Consider the following 16,382-nt stretch of genomic DNA (forward strand, 5'->3'; position numbering starts at 1 on the left):
TCATACACCATACCTCGCAGCCAGCACTCATGCACCATTCCTCACAGCCAGCACTCATGCACCATTCCTCACAGCCAGCACTCATGCACCATACCTCACAGCCAGCACTCATGCACCACCGCCCACAGCTAGCAATCATACACCATACCTCACAGCCAGCACTCATGCACCATCCCTCACAACCAGGACTCATGCACCACCGCCCACTGTCAGCACTCGTACACCATATCCCACAGCCAGCCCTCTTACACCATACTCTATGGCCAGCACTTGTACACCATAGCCCACAATCAGCACTCTCACACCATACCCCACAATCAGCACTCATACACCATACCCCTCAGCCAGCACTCGTACACCATACCTCTCAATCAGCACTCATACACCATACCCTAGAGCCAGCACTAGTACACCATACTCTACGGCCAGCACTTGTACACCATAGCCCACAATCAGCCCTCTTACACCATACCCCACAATCAGCACTCGTACACCGTATCTCACAGCCAGCACTGGGTACACCATACCCCTCAGTCAGCACTCGTACACCATACCCCTCAAACAGCACTCCTACACCAAACCCTACAGCCAGCACTAGTACACCATACCCCATAGCCAGCAATCACACACCAAACCCCACAATCAGAACTCGTACACCATATCCCACAATCAGCCCTCGTACACCATAGCCCACAGTCAGCATTCTTACACCATACCCCACAACCAGCACTCATACACCATACCCCACAATCAGCACTCGTACACCATACTCTACAGCCAGCACTCATACACCATACCCTACAGCCAGCACTCATACACCATAAGCCACAACCAGCACTCGTACACCATACCCCACCACCAGCCCTCGTACACCATAGCCCACAGTCAGCACTCATACACCATACCCTACATCCAGCACTCGTACACCATACCCTACAGCCAGCACTCGTACACCATACCCCACAACCAGCACTCGTACACCATACCCTACATCCAGCACTCATACACCATACCCTACAGCCAGCACTCGTACACCATACCCCACAACCAGCACTCATACACCATATAGCCCACAGTCAGTACGTGTACACCATATTCCACAGCCAGCCCTCTTACACCATACCCCACAGCTAGCACTCGTACACCATACCCCACAATCAGCACTCTTACACCATACCCTACAGGCAGCACTCGTACACCATACCCCACAGCCAGCACTCGTACACCATACCCCACAGCCAGCACTCGTACACCATACCCCACAATCAGCACTCTTACACCATACCCTACAGCGAGCACTCGTACACCATACCCCACAGCCAGCACTCATACACCATACCCCACAACCAGCACTCGTACACCATACCCCACAGCCAGCCCTCATACACCATACCCCACAGCCAGCACTCTTACACCATACCCCACAATCAGCACTCATACACCATACCCTACAGCCAGCACTAGTACACCATACCCCACAGCCAGCCCTCATACACCATACCCCACAGCCAGCACTTGTACACCATACCCCACAATCAGCACTCATACACCATACCCTACAGCCAGCACTAGTACACCATACCCCACAACCAGCACTAGTACACCATACCTCACAACCAGCACTCATACACCATACCCCACAATCAGCACTCATACACCATACCCTACAGCCAGCACTAGTACACCATACCCCCACAGCCAACACTCGTACACCATACCCCACAAACAGCACTAGTACACCACACCCTATAGCCAGCACCTTTACACCATATCCCACAACCAGCACTCGTACACCATACCCCACAATCAGCACTCGTACACCATACCCCACAACCAGCACTCGTACACCATAGCCCACAGTCAGCACTCGTACACCATACCCTACAGCCAGCACTCGTACACCATACCCCACAGCCAGCACTCGTACACCATACCCCACAACCAGCACTCGTACACCATAGCCCACAGTCAGCACTCGTACACCATCCCACTGCCAGCCCTCTTGCACCATACCCCACAGCCAGCACTCGTACACCATACCCTACAGCCAGCACTCATACACCATACCCTACAACCAGCACTCGTACACCATACCCCACAACCAGCACTCATACACCATACCCACAGCCAGCACTCGTTCACCATACCCACAGCCAGCTCTTCCACACCACACCCCACAGTCATCACTCATACACCATGCCCCAAAGCAAGCACTTGTACACCATACCCCACAGCCAGCACTTATACACTGTACCCACAGCCAGCACTCATACAACATACCCTACAGCCAGCTTTCCTACACCATAGCCCACAGCCAGCACTTCTACACCATACTCCACAGCCAGCACTTGTACATCGTACCCCACAGCCAGCACTCGTACAACTTAGCCCACAGTCAGGGCTCCTACACCACACATCACAGGCAACAATTTTATACCAGACCCTACACCCAGCACACATACACCTCACCCCAGCACCACCACTTGACTACAATACCCACCACCAGTACTTCCAACATAAACACACACCCTACAGCCACTTCTCCACACCACACATGCATATTAAGCTGGACTTAATAATCTTCTGGTCATATCTGAGACACAACCGCACTCACCCCTTTTTCTCACCATACTCTGTCCCCTCACCTGCTCCAGGGCCGTGTTGAGCACCACCATGTAGGCGCCAGGGCTCTCAGAAGCGCAGAACTTCTTGGAATCCTCCCAGGATCTCCCTGCCTTGGAGAAGAAGTAACAGCTTCCGGAGAACTCCACCCAGTCTTCAGGGCAGCACCAGGACTTGGAGTCTGGAGACAGAGAGAAAGCACTTGAGCTCGTGGCCAGTACCATCTGTTCTCAGGGGGGGGCAGAATGCATAGAAATACAGGCACTTCTGTGAGGCTTGGACAGACAGGGGGCGTGGAAGGTTAGAACAGGCTCTTGCGCATCATATGCATTCACGCATGTAAATTGTAAATTGATACTTGTATAGCGCACTACTCACCCGCAAGGGTCTCAAGGCGCTTGTACGAATACCGCTGTGGAACCCATCCTGGCTTTCCTTGTGAGGCGTCCACTCCTGGGCACCCCCAAGGTGGAGGCCAGGCATCCTTAGCGTTGTGGGCGCCGTTGTGGAGATTAAGCAAGCTATTGCCCAGAGTTGCAGAGTGGGACTCCATGATTGGAATAGGCACCGAGGCGAGAATTATCAGGTCCGTGGAATTTTTGAGCCCAAGACCCACCGAGGCGGGGAATTGAACCCTTGTCCCGGGCTAGACCTCTGCATCAGGGTCTGCCGCTCTAATCATTGAGCCACACTTCTCCACAGCATGCGTACTCATGGTGGTATTTTTGCTCCCCCCATATACAGAGAGTGTGGACTGGACATAGAATGGTAAATAGCTCTCTCCTTTAGTATGTGAGGGTATGTGTTTATGCTTTCCCCCTGACTTAATGGGGAAGCATAGAAGCATGGGCACTTCAAAGAGACGTATGCAGACCGGGGAGCTTGGAGGATTAGAACACCTCGCTTATCGGGAAGTGCCCAACAACCACAAAGCCTTTTTGCATGGGGAGCTAAAGGCTGTTTTTCATGAGGCTGCTAGTCTCCCTATGCACGGTCCTGCAGCCTGCCTATGCACCTCCCAGGATTTCTCTACACATGATCCAGTATCTTTATTGAGAGGGCCTCACCCTCCCTCCCTATATGCAGGGCCCCAGTTTCCTAGTAAACAGGGCCACGGTCTCGCTATGCACAGGACCCCAGCCACCCTATGAACAAAGCCCCAGGGCTTTGGCCTCCCTATGCACAAAACTTAGGGCTCGATTCACAGAGTCTCCTCAGTTGTGACGGAGGCTCCACAATCATGGTGATGTTTCTGCACTTGTGGCGGAATCTTCTCACTGTGCACTCTCTGCAGTGTGCCATGCGGATCCACGAGTGTGCGACTCCGCCACGACTGCGGAGCCTCTGCCTCAACTGCAAAGCCTCCGCTATGACTGCGGAGCCTCTGCCTCAACTGCAAAGCCTCCACTATGACTGCAGAGCCTCCGCTATGACTGCAGAGCCTCCGCTATGACTGCAGAGCCTCCGCTATGACTGCAGAGCCTCCGTTATGACTGCAGAGCCTCCGCTATGACTGCAGAGCCTCCGCTATGACTGCAGAGCCTCCGCTATGACTGCAGAGCTTCAGCTATGACTGCAGAGCCTCCGCTATGACTGCAGAGCCTCCGCTATGACTGCAGATCCTCCGCTATGACTGCAGAGCCTCCGTTATGACTGCAGAGCGGCAACTCTTCCAAGACTGCAGAGCCTCCACCCCAACTGCAGAGCCTCTACTCCGACTGCAGAGCCTCCGCTATGACTGCAGAGCCTCCGGTATTACTGCAGAGCCTCCGGTATGACTGCAGAGCCTCCGCTATGACTGCAGAGCCTCCGCTATGAATGCAGAGCCTCCGCTATGACTGCAGAGCCGCCGCTATGAATGCAGAGAGTGCACCGTGCAAAGATTCTACCACAAGTGCGGCAACTCCGCCAAGATTGTAGAGCCTCCACTCCAACTGCAGAGCCTCCACTATGACTGCAGGGCCTCCACTCCAACTGCAGAGCCTCCACTATGACTGCAGGTCCTCCACTCCGACTGCAGAGCCTCCACTATCACTGTAGAGCCTCCGCCCGACTGCAGAGCCTCAGCTATGACTGCAGAGCCTCCGCCACGACTGCAGAGAGTGCACCGTGCAGAGATTCTACCAAGATTGCGGCGACTCTGCCACGACTGCAGAGCCTCCACTATGACTGCAGAGCCTCCTTCTGAATATATATATATATATATATATATATATATATATATATATATATATATATATATATATATATATATATATATATATATATATATATATAAAAACTAAATGTTCATAATTATGCGCTCTGAAATATATGCATGAAGTAGCACGCATGATGAATTAATACGTTAATTAATGCATTTTGCGTGAGCAAGCCGTAAAGGCGAAACGCGTCGTTTTCCACTTGCCAGAAGAATAAATTGATTTTTGCAAGTCAACCCGGGTGTCCGAGCCTTATCTCTGCATTGGAGGTAGTTTGGAGAGAAAATGTATTGGTATGCCGGTACAGGACTCGGACCGCCCGTGACAGCCCAAGCGTTTCCGGTGATGGTGTAAAGAATATATATATATATAATGAGATTATTACAAAAAAAATGGAAATCATAAGTGAAAATAAGTTCATAAAATAGGAAATAAGATAAATCCTCTCACACACTAGATTTATGTGTAAGTTGTGTTTCTTAAATGTATGTTCATCAATGACCATGTGGGGTTTTCTATAGATGTTGTATTATGACATTGATCCCTCCCCATATAGGAGGTCTTACTGGATCCCATCCCCTTTAAGTTTATATATGGGTATTACCAGGGTGCTGAAAGCTTTGGCTATTCTGGCCATAGGGCAGTGCAAATTTGGTTGTGCGCTTTTCACTTTCCTCATCCAAACCTGCATTATAGTTGCCAATGTGTTTTGTTTAAAATATAAGTGTTAGTTTCAGCATTTCAGAGGGCATTGGTTTTGGTGTTCCAGCCCCTCAGTAGAACATGTTGTTGGTATTATAAGGAGGGCCACTGAAATAACGCGTCTACAACTGCAGCTTTTTTTGTATAGTTATGGATTTGCCGCATTTTCCACTTAATCCATCATCTGATGCATAATGTGCAGATTGGAACAAAAAACTAGTTTCTAGCTCAAACTGATCAAAACTTAGTGAAACCGGGGTGGCATGTGTTCGTGCACAGTGGAAGTCCATTCACAAAGTTAACTAATCATCTTTCATTTGATTATTTCTGTGTTTGGTTGTTAAACTGGTACTTATGAGGTGAAATCTTTGCCAAGACCGTATAACTATGTCTAACAGTGTCAAAATAATGAAGTAATACTATCATAAAATGTGATGCACTATGCCGCATAATTAGAATTTTCTTGCCACATAATTTAGTCAACCCTGCCGCATAATTCAATGCTCCCTGCTGTATAATTTCAGTAGCCCTAACTAGTAGGTGCATGAATACACTACAGAGATGTTGTGGTCCCTTACAAGACAAAACAATTTTTTCTATGGATGGAACTTACAGTTTTTGCCTTCAGGCAGTCACCTTCCTCCCCAGTGCTGGCGAGGGAAAGGATTCTGAAGCTACTGTTGGCTGTATATGTGAGTTGGGTTTTTCCAGGGACAAGTAGCACCAATGCTTGCAAAGTGAACCCATCCACTGGCTGGTCAAGTTTCAAACCCATTGTCATCACTCTGATGGTCACATCCCCGCCCATCCATGCGCGTTCCTTCGGCTATGAATAAGCCCCTCTTTCTCACCATTGTTCGCCATCCTTTGCAGGTCACACCTCAGCGCCTCCACCGCATTTTTCACACTCTGCAGCGTCTTCTCGATCAGCTCTGAAACACAAAATGGAGCACTGGTATTTTTTTGGCAGGCTTTACAGACAGCGGGTCTGAATGTTTTCAATTGAAAAGAAATATACACGGCGGACATTTTGTCTACGAGTGACATTTCACAATGAAAGGTAAAAGGGAGCATTATACCCTGACTACTAAAGGAGATATTTTGTAAAAATAGAAAAACAGGCAGAGGAGGCGTATTTATACAATTGCTTAAGTCTTCTTCAAAACCTTAACAAAGCTGTACCAGAGTCTACAAATAGTCAGAAAAACATATTACTGATAATATTACCCTAGTGGCAGGGACATCGAGGCATTTCGCATTGACCAAACCTTTTTCACATTACTGCCGGAGACCGTCCCTGATGCACTGAGATGGTCACTGCTGGTAATCTTGAACACGGTGACTTCCAATGTAATCCTGTCTGATGTGGCCACTATTACAACACTGATAATGTTAGTCGCTCCGGGTGGGTTTCATTGACCATAAGTAGCTCTTGTTACAGAAAAGGTTGGCGATCCTTGGGCTAGATGGAGCCCAAAGTACACTTTTCAGCGAACTCTTTGCGGTTCCTAAGGCACATTCTCCAGCTCAATGACGGCCAGATTTCTCCAGGTCCAGGGGAGGCGCTCCTTTAAAACATGCGACAATGTCCATGTCGGGCGATCAACGGGCTCCAGGCAGAAACCAGCTCCTCAGAAGTGTAGACAGTGACCCCCTCTGTTCCCACGACACCACACACCCTGTGGTATGTAAACCCACACAGGGCAAGCGGGGACGCCAGAAAAGAGAGAGACCTAAAAACCCTTAGGTCTCCTAGTTTTGAAGACAGGGTATACAACAGTAGTATCCGTATAGGCAGTCGCAGTCTGCAGGGGAGAGAAAAGAAACAAACATACAACAGATTATTTAGATTTCTACCAAGAGGGGACAATGAAGAGCTAACCTAGGTTTGTCTGTACTGAGTGTGTTGCAAGGCTCTTACCTGCCCAACGTTTGTTTTGCACCCAAAAGGTATCCACAAAGTAAAGATAATAATACGAACCAAAAATGGAGGGTAGATACTTAGGTCTCTCTTGTCAAAAGAAAGATTCCACGAAAGAAAAAGAAAGTACCAAACACAGTCTCGAGCACTTCCTGATTTGACAAGTTCAAAAGATAAATGTATAGCCGGTTAGTGATTCTTCTCACCGCTCCAGCAAGGCAAACAAAACAAAGTTCACTCCAGAAGATCCGTTCCCAAGCGATTCTCACCAAAGAACAGCAGCCGGATAATTACCCTCGAGATCCTTTGAGAAAAATAATGGAAAAGAAAACTCCATCGACCATTGAAGTGTCAGGATACCGACACGCCGAGAAATCACTGCAGTTCACCACAGTATCCGGAAAAAAGGGAGCAGGGATACAGCGAGGATACACAGGGCAAGGTAATGTCCAGGAACGCCACACCTGAGGTCCGCTAGCAAAGGGAAAGGAAGGGCGGTTCCGATTTCGGTGTTTAATGCGGCGAGGGGTTCTTGCACAAAGCCGCTCGGTGAGAGGAAGTCAGAAAAGGGCTCAAGAGCCAGCGCGGCCGCGCGAGGCTCTGGAGCTGCGATGAGGGAAAACACGAACCAGTTCACAGGAGCAAGGAATGTATCGGAGATACTAGGGCCAGGACCCAGGCAGGAATCCACATTAGAAAACCAAGCACCGCTGATAGGAGGAAGGAGGCATAAGAACCACCATTCGGCATCTGATTGGTGCGCGAGGCGCATGGTCTTCTGCAAAACGCCTCAAGGCATTCTGGGACTTGTAGTCCTTGTTAGGCAAAATTCCCCGTACAACACACTCAGAACATGCCCTAAGAGCTCCGAGTCCTAACAGTACCCCCCCCTAATGGTCTTCTCACTGGTCTAGGTTTGGAGGGATTGAGCGCATGAAATCTACGCACCAGTCTAGGGGCATGAATGTGATCGGCAGGTTCCCAGGTTCTGTCCTCAGGGGGATAGCCCACCCAGTCGATTAAATATTGGAGTCTACCTCTGTGTCTGCGAGAGTCTAAAACTCTGCGCACCTCGTATTCAATGTCTCCATCAACAATGACTGGGGGCGGAGGGGGTTCAGGGAGTAGTGGGGCCACATAAGGTTTCAGAAGGGAAGTATGAAAAACAGGATGTATCTGCATATCAGGGGGCAGAACCAATTTGAGGACCACAGGGGAGATGACCTTTAGGATTTCAAAGGGTCCTAGATAACGAGGTTGTAACTTGCGAGGCCCTTCCAGTCTTAAATTCTTTGATGATAACCAAACCTTATCACCCACTGAATAAACGGGAGCAGGCCTTCGATGTTTATCCACTTGGGCCTTCATATGCTCTTTCGCCTGGGTTAATTCTGTTTTGGCTTGCTCCCATATCTGTAACAGAGTTTGGTGATGATCAAAAACCGCAGGGTTTAGCGTGTCAGAGGGGAGTACCTCCAGAGGAAGAATCTTGGGGTGGTAACCAGTGGTAAAGAAAAAAGGAGAAACCTTGGAGGCGGTGTGAGTAGAATTATTGTACGCAAATTCTGCTAGGGGTAGTGCTTGCACCCAATCTTGGCAGGTAGTGGATATTAGACATCTGAGATACTGCTCTAAGGTTTGGTTTGTCCTTTCTGTTTGACCGTCTGTCTGGGGGTGATAAGCGGAGGATAGCCTATGATCAATGTATAGAGATTTGCATAACCCTTGCCAGAACCTGGAAATAAACTGAGGACCCCGGTCTGATATTATAACAGAAGGCAATCCATGTAACCGGACAATTTCTCGGATAAACACTACTGCTAACTCCACAGCTGAAGGGATCTTTTTTAAGGGTACAAAATGGGCCATTTTGGACAACAGATCAACGACTACCAGAATTGTGGTATATCCATGTATGTTAGGTAAATCTGTTATGAAGTCCATGCTAAGGGTAGTCCAGGGACAGTTGGGCACTGGAAGGGGTTGTAGTAGCCCTGCAGGTACAGAATGTGAGGCCTTCTGGCGGGCACAGGTGGAACAAGCCTTGACATGTTGCTTAACATCGTGCGATAGTTGTGGCCACCAGAACCATCTTTGACAGAGACTCTGGGTCTTGTTTTCACCCGGATGACCTGCTAAGGGCATATTGTGACACCATTGCAAAACAAGATTGTGCAATTCGGTAGTAGGTACAAAGATTCTTTTGTCATGATACCACAGGTTGTTCACAATGGTGTTGCTGGAGTCTTGTAACCAGGTGAAAGGGTCTAAAGGGGCATAAGCCTGTTCCAATTGATCCAAGAAGGTATGTGAATCAGGAATTTTCTCCCCTATAGCCACTAGTCTACTCTCAGGCATGAGAGGCAATGGTTTCTCCTGAACCCACTTGGTCACCTTACCCAGTCTGGATAGTGCATCAGCCTTACCCTGTCTTATTCCAGGTCTGAAGTGAATCAGAAAATCATATTCTGAAAAAAATGCAACCCATCTTAGCTGTCGTGGAGTAAGGGCTTTGGCTGATCGGAAGTATTGCAAGTTCTGATGATCAGAATAAACAGTGATCACATGGGGGGAGCCTAAAAGATAGTGCCGCCATTCCTGGAAGGCGCGTTTGATTGCAAGGAGTTCCCTTTCTCCTATAGTATAGTTTTGCTCAGATTGGGTCAAGGTCTTTGAAAAATACGCAATAGGATGGAGGGTACCCTTTATGCAGTCACGTTGCGATAACACACCACCCACCGCGTATTGTGACGCATCCACTTCCAAAAAGTAGGGTTGTGTTTCGTCCGCATGTTTCATAATGGGAGCAGAAGTGAAACTAGCCTTAAGAGCCTGAAAGGCATTTTCAGCTTCCGTATCCCAGATGAACTCAACCCCCTTCTTAAGCAAGCGTGTAATGGGAGCTACCAGGTCAGAAAAATGGTCAACAAACCTTCTATAAAAGTTGGCAAATCCTAAGAAGGATTGAATGTCCTTTACTGAAGTTGGACTTGCCCACTCTATGATGGCAGATATTTTGGCAGGATCCATATGTATTCCCTTGGGGGAAATAACAAACCCCAAAAAGGCTACGCTGTGGGTATGGAAGATGCACTTGTCAAGCTTCGCAAATAGGTGATGTTCTTGTAGTTTACCCAAAATGGCTTGCACATGGGACACATGTTCGGACTCATTAGATGAATAAATCAGTATATCATCGATATATACGATGACAAAAATGTCCAGATACTCCCGCAGTATCTCGTTTATAAAAAACTGAAACGCTGCGGGAGCATTACAAAGCCCAAAGGGCATGACGTTGTACTCATAGAGCCCGAATTTCGTTCGAAACGCTGTCTTCCATTCATCCCCTCTTTTAACTCTGATCAGGTGATAGGCTCCTCTTAAATCGAGTTTGGTAAAAATAGTGGCCTTCCTAACCTGATCAAGTAGCGTGGAAATGAGGGGAAGTGGATATTTGTTTTTTATCGTGGCTTTATTCAGTACTCTGTAGTCCAGACAAGCTCGGAGTCCCCCTTCCCGTTTAGGAATAAAAAAAAGGGGGGATGACACAGGAGAGGTGGAATGACTGATGAAACCCTTGGCCAACATGTCTTGTAGATAATCTTGAAGGTATTGAGTCTCTGTTTCCGTTAGCGCATAAATGCGACTAACAGGTAAATCCGCACCCGGTATCAAATCTATCCTACAATCGTAGGGACGATGTGGCGGTAAGGCAACTGCTTTTACATCATCAAAAACGTCAGCAAATTGTCTATATTCAGAGGGTAAAGTAGCCCCATCAATAGTGGTGGAAGCACAATACACAGGAGTATGCCAGTGGTTGATGTCTCTATAACAATGAGTAAGGCAGTGAGCAGAGCGTAGGGTAACAGTTCTGGCTACCCAATCTATATGGGGGTTATGAGTCTGAAGCCAGGGGACTCCCAATATAGCACCGAAATTGGGGGTATCGATTAGGTCAAAGGATAAGCTCTCACTATGACCATTGTCACATAACACAATAAGTTCAGGGGTATGGTATTTCAGCATCCCAGAGGAGAGGGCAGACCCATCTACTGCCCTGACATTTTCAGGTATTTCTTTTTTAATGAACTGGATGCCCAAGGATTTGGCTAGAGTGATATCCAAGAAATTCCCTGTCGCCCCTGAGTCCAATAGAAGAGCCATGGCATGTCTTCCTTGTGAAGGCAACACTAGCACAACCGAAATGGTAAAAGGCTTAGGAATTTGAGAATATGTGTTAGCCACATATTTAGAGGTCTGAGAAAGTAAGGGACTTGGAAGAGCGACCTCGGTACTCCCCAAGTCAACTAGTTTCCCGAAGGCATGGTCTTAGAGTATTTAGGTAACCCTTCGCCCAAGGAGCTTTTGGGCTTTACAGGACACTCGCGGGCAAAATGACCGGCTTTTCCACAATACAAGCATAGATTTAGTTTACGCCTTTTTTCCTTTTCTTCGGGCGTTAAGGGACCACGAATACCTCCAATCTGCATGGGTTCGCTTGTGTCTTTGGGTTCTCTTTTTTCAGTTTTTGTTATTAAGAATTTAGGGAGGTCACTTCGCGTTTTTTCTCCCTTTCTTTCAGCCAGTCTGTGGTCTAATTTGACCACTAGGTCAATGAATTCGGAACAGTTTTCTGGAGGATCCACTATTTGCGATAAGATGTCCTTTAGTTCGTCTCGCAAACCTCTATAAAATATAGAAGTCCTTTTATCGTCCGGCCAGTGGGTTTCTGTCACTAATCTATTGAAAGCAGTGATATAGGTCAATAAATCCTTTGAACCCTGTTTCAAGTTAAGAAGTTCATTATCACTTGCCTGCATATATGTATGCCTAGAAAAAAGGCTTTTCATTCTCTCTTTAAATAAGTCTAGATTATATAACACAGGGTCGTCATTCTCTACCAAAGCCACCGCCCAAGAGGCAGCATTCCCACTTAAATAGGAGATGATGAAAGCGACCTTAGCCGCGTCATCCGGGAATGAGGCTGCTTTACACAAAAACATAAGGTGGCATTGATTCATAAAGACCTTGAATTTTTGACTGTCTCCGCTAAATCTTTCGGGCATTGCTAAGGGAGTTTGAGGTGGGGTAACCACTGTGACCTGTACAGGAGTGGTGGAGACCTGAGAGTCTCCCGAGGAACTAACGCTAGGCATTTGAAAATGAGAAGGTTGTATATAGCTTTTTCTATGTCTGACTTGTGTCTCGGGGGTTTTACTTGCTTCTATTAATCGGGCGTTTTCAGACATTAATCTTTGGTTCTCATTTCTTATTAACTTTAGTTCTGTTTGCAAGTTCACCACAGTGGTTGCTAACTCTCTTAATGTTACCTCATCGGTCTCTCCTAGCATGGCAGCGTCATCCATGACTGTCTACACTCGGGAGGAGATATAAACGTGGGCTTGGTTTTCTGTCGGGCGATCAACGGGCTCCAGGCAGAAACCAGCTCCTCAGAAGTGTAGACAGTGACCCCCTCTGTTCCCACGACACCACACACCCTGTGGTATGTAAACCCACACAGGGCAAGCGGGGACGCCAGAAAAGAGAGAGACCTAAAAACCCTTAGGTCTCCTAGTTTTGAAGACAGGGTATACAACAGTAGTATCCGTATAGGCAGTCGCAGTCTGCAGGGGAGAGAAAAGAAACAAACATACAACAGATTATTTAGATTTCTACCAAGAGGGGACAATGAAGAGCTAACCTAGGTTTGTCTGTACTGAGTGTGTTGCAAGGCTCTTACCTGCCCAACGTTTGTTTTGCACCCAAAAGGTATCCACAAAGTAAAGATAATAATACGAACCAAAAATGGAGGGTAGATACTTAGGTCTCTCTTGTCAAAAGAAAGATTCCACGAAAGAAAAAGAAAGTACCAAACACAGTCTCGAGCACTTCCTGATTTGACAAGTTCAAAAGATAAATGTATAGCCGGTTAGTGATTCTTCTCACCGCTCCAGCAAGGCAAACAAAACAAAGTTCACTCCAGAAGATCCGTTCCCAAGCGATTCTCACCAAAGAACAGCAGCCGGATAATTACCCTCGAGATCCTTTGAGAAAAATAATGGAAAAGAAAACTCCATCGACCATTGAAGTGTCAGGATACCGACACGCCGAGAAATCACTGCAGTTCACCACAGTATCCGGAAAAAAGGGAGCAGGGATACAGCGAGGATACACAGGGCAAGGTAATGTCCAGGAACGCCACACCTGAGGTCCGCTAGCAAAGGGAAAGGAAGGGCGGTTCCGATTTCGGTGTTTAATGCGGCGAGGGGTTCTTGCACAAAGCCGCTCGGTGAGAGGAAGTCAGAAAAGGGCTCAAGAGCCAGCGCGGCCGCGCGAGGCTCTGGAGCTGCGATGAGGGAAAACACGAACCAGTTCACAGGAGCAAGGAATGTATCGGAGATACTAGGGCCAGGACCCAGGCAGGAATCCACATTAGAAAACCAAGCACCGCTGATAGGAGGAAGGAGGCATAAGAACCACCATTCGGCATCTGATTGGTGCGCGAGGCGCATGGTCTTCTGCAAAACGCCTCAAGGCATTCTGGGACTTGTAGTCCTTGTTAGGCAAAATTCCCCGTACAACACACTCAGAACATGCCCTAAGAGCTCCGAGTCCTAACAGTCCACTGAGATCACTTCTTTGAGAAGAGACTATGGTATCAGTTTCTGATATAGTGAAAGAGAAAGATTTAAAACGATAATGGCGGAGCTAAACGAAGATGTGACGTGTGTAATTTTTTTTTCTTTTTTTGATACCGTCGATAGAGAAGATTCGGTGGAGAGCGGCTTGTCACTTTGACCACTTTTAAATAGATGCGGAGGCCGACATTGGCCTGAAAAAATTGATAAGGAATTAAACTTACCTCGGAATGCCTGGACCATTTGAAATGTTTTACCTCTGATGCAGAGCCTAAACACCAGCACCTTGGAATAACCATTTGAAATGCTTTACCTCTGATGCAGAACACAGTTCTTTGCCCTTAAATTTTGGACATATGGACAATACCAGTTTGAGCCCTGAAGAAGTCCTGTAAAAGGACGAAACCCGTTGGCTACCCTGTGAAGACTTAATGAACAAAGGATCTTTTAAAATTCGATTGCATATGTCTAAAAATATTTTTTCTTGTAGACTTGATTTAATGAATCAGGGATAAAAAAATTAACTTGTGGCTTGTATTCTCTGTAGTTGTCCAGGGCTACTATCCGGGCACAGACAAGGGCCTCATCCAATATTATGTTGCAAGGACATAAAATTAAGTTATTTCACTAAGTATGAAAGAAGAGTATCCACAACTAGTGTCTATATATGTAAATGTATGGATCTGATCGTGCAATAAAATCTGTGAGTGAATATAGTTTTAACATACCTTCATTTTCTTAAATATGGAATGATTTGATCTAGATATCCCATGATGATGTATTATTTTTAAGCATTTATGTATTTGTGTGTGAGAGTGGGCTGCCTGAATCTTATCTGTGGCCTAATTAAGTAAATATTGCCAGAAATCAGAGGGGAGGATAGAGGTTTTGAAGGACCCACGGTATACCCAACAAGTCATTCTATATATGAAAAGCAGATACTGAGGAGGACTTGCACCGCCCTTGATCGTCTAACAGATCCAACTCTAGTCCGGTTTCTCCTTCCACTACAGCTGATGTTTTTCTAGCGCGGGGACACACCGATAGGAGAACCAGGAGCTCTATAAATGACCTATTATTTTATTATTATTAGTTGTGTATTGTAGATGCTGTTGAACTCCATTTCTTACAAACAAGGATGGGGATATAGACGCATAGTTAAATACTATTGCCCAAGCACAATAGTTTTAAAAAAACAGACTGTGGGTTATCAGAATCCTCTATTTCTACATAATGTGGTCAACATGTTTCGGCTCTGGGTAACCATCACTGAGGGACTATTTTTTTATTGACTAAAGCAATCAATTTAGTTGCACGTACCCACAGATTTGTCGGACTGGAGTTTCTTGATGGCATCCTCCAGGTTTTTTAATCTCTCCTGCATGTTCCCTTCTGAAAACATATAACATACATCTATGTGAGAAATGAGTCTATGCTACAAACAACACCTGCAGTTTGTGAACAGGTACATTTTTTTATCAGAACCCATAATGACCTTAATTCACATTTTCTTGCATTTCTATTCATTTAGCAGCAGTCTGGGATAAAAGACAAACCTCAACAAAATTACTCTCTAAGCCCTGCACAAGATCTCAAGTGCAATGAACGTCTTCAAAAACACTCTGAGTCACATAAAAATTTTTTTTTTTTTAATACTTTCTTCCCCTTTTAAGGTGAATGGTGGTGAGATAGAAACACACTATAGTATTATGCTCTGCAAAGTTATAAACACTCAGACGATGTACAATTAAAGTGCTTGTAGAAGCACTGACAACTTTCATGCCAAAGTGCAGAATGAACAAAATAGATATACAATGAGAGAAAAGTAAGTTACTTACAGTTTTAAATATTTGTCATATTAGTATTGTAGTTACCTGTGATTGAATTTGGTACAAATAAAATAAAAAATAATTGCACTTTTTTAACTGAACACAGCGTGGAGCAAATTACTACTCATTTGGCCAAAAAACTCCTGATGACTGCGGCCAGCGGGACGCTACTTAGCGGGGACGCGAGTTTGTTTATCATATTTATCAGTACTAGGTCATTGTGCACTAATACTGAAAAATAAAGTAAAGCAGCAAACGAGAAAAGTCATCTTATTTAAACAACTTTTGTACACTTTCCTAGTTGTATTATGTTATACACCAAATGTTCCCATTTTAGTTTTTTTTTCCATCTTTACCCTCTTGCTGGTGTTCAATGAGGTGTACTTTGTTATGTGCAAAGATGAGCTGCAGCCAGACAATTTGCACATTTATTTAACAAACAAATCTACTGTCACACTTGGAG

General features: G+C 46.2%; 1 protein-coding gene across 3 annotated transcripts in view; it reads right to left on the minus strand.

Moving 5' to 3' along the window:
* The window catches only part of LOC147678725 (asialoglycoprotein receptor 1-like), a 154,457-nt gene that overhangs the window by 27,990 nt on the left and 110,085 nt on the right, over positions 1-16,382 (minus strand). For all 3 annotated transcript variants that reach the window (XM_086946181.1, XM_086946182.1, XM_086946180.1), the window contains 3 exons: positions 15,411-15,482; positions 6,377-6,457; positions 2,646-2,803 (listed from right to left, as the gene is read on the minus strand). In XM_086946181.1, coding sequence (XP_086802307.1) covers positions 2,646-2,803; positions 6,377-6,457; positions 15,411-15,482 — 311 coding nt within the window. The remainder of the gene's footprint in view (positions 1-2,645; positions 2,804-6,376; positions 6,458-15,410; positions 15,483-16,382) is intronic.

The sequence above is a fragment of the Lissotriton vulgaris genome, chromosome 12 (genome assembly GCF_964263255.1).
Source record: "Lissotriton vulgaris chromosome 12, aLisVul1.2, whole genome shotgun sequence".
Taxonomy (NCBI): domain Eukaryota; kingdom Metazoa; phylum Chordata; class Amphibia; order Caudata; family Salamandridae; genus Lissotriton; species Lissotriton vulgaris.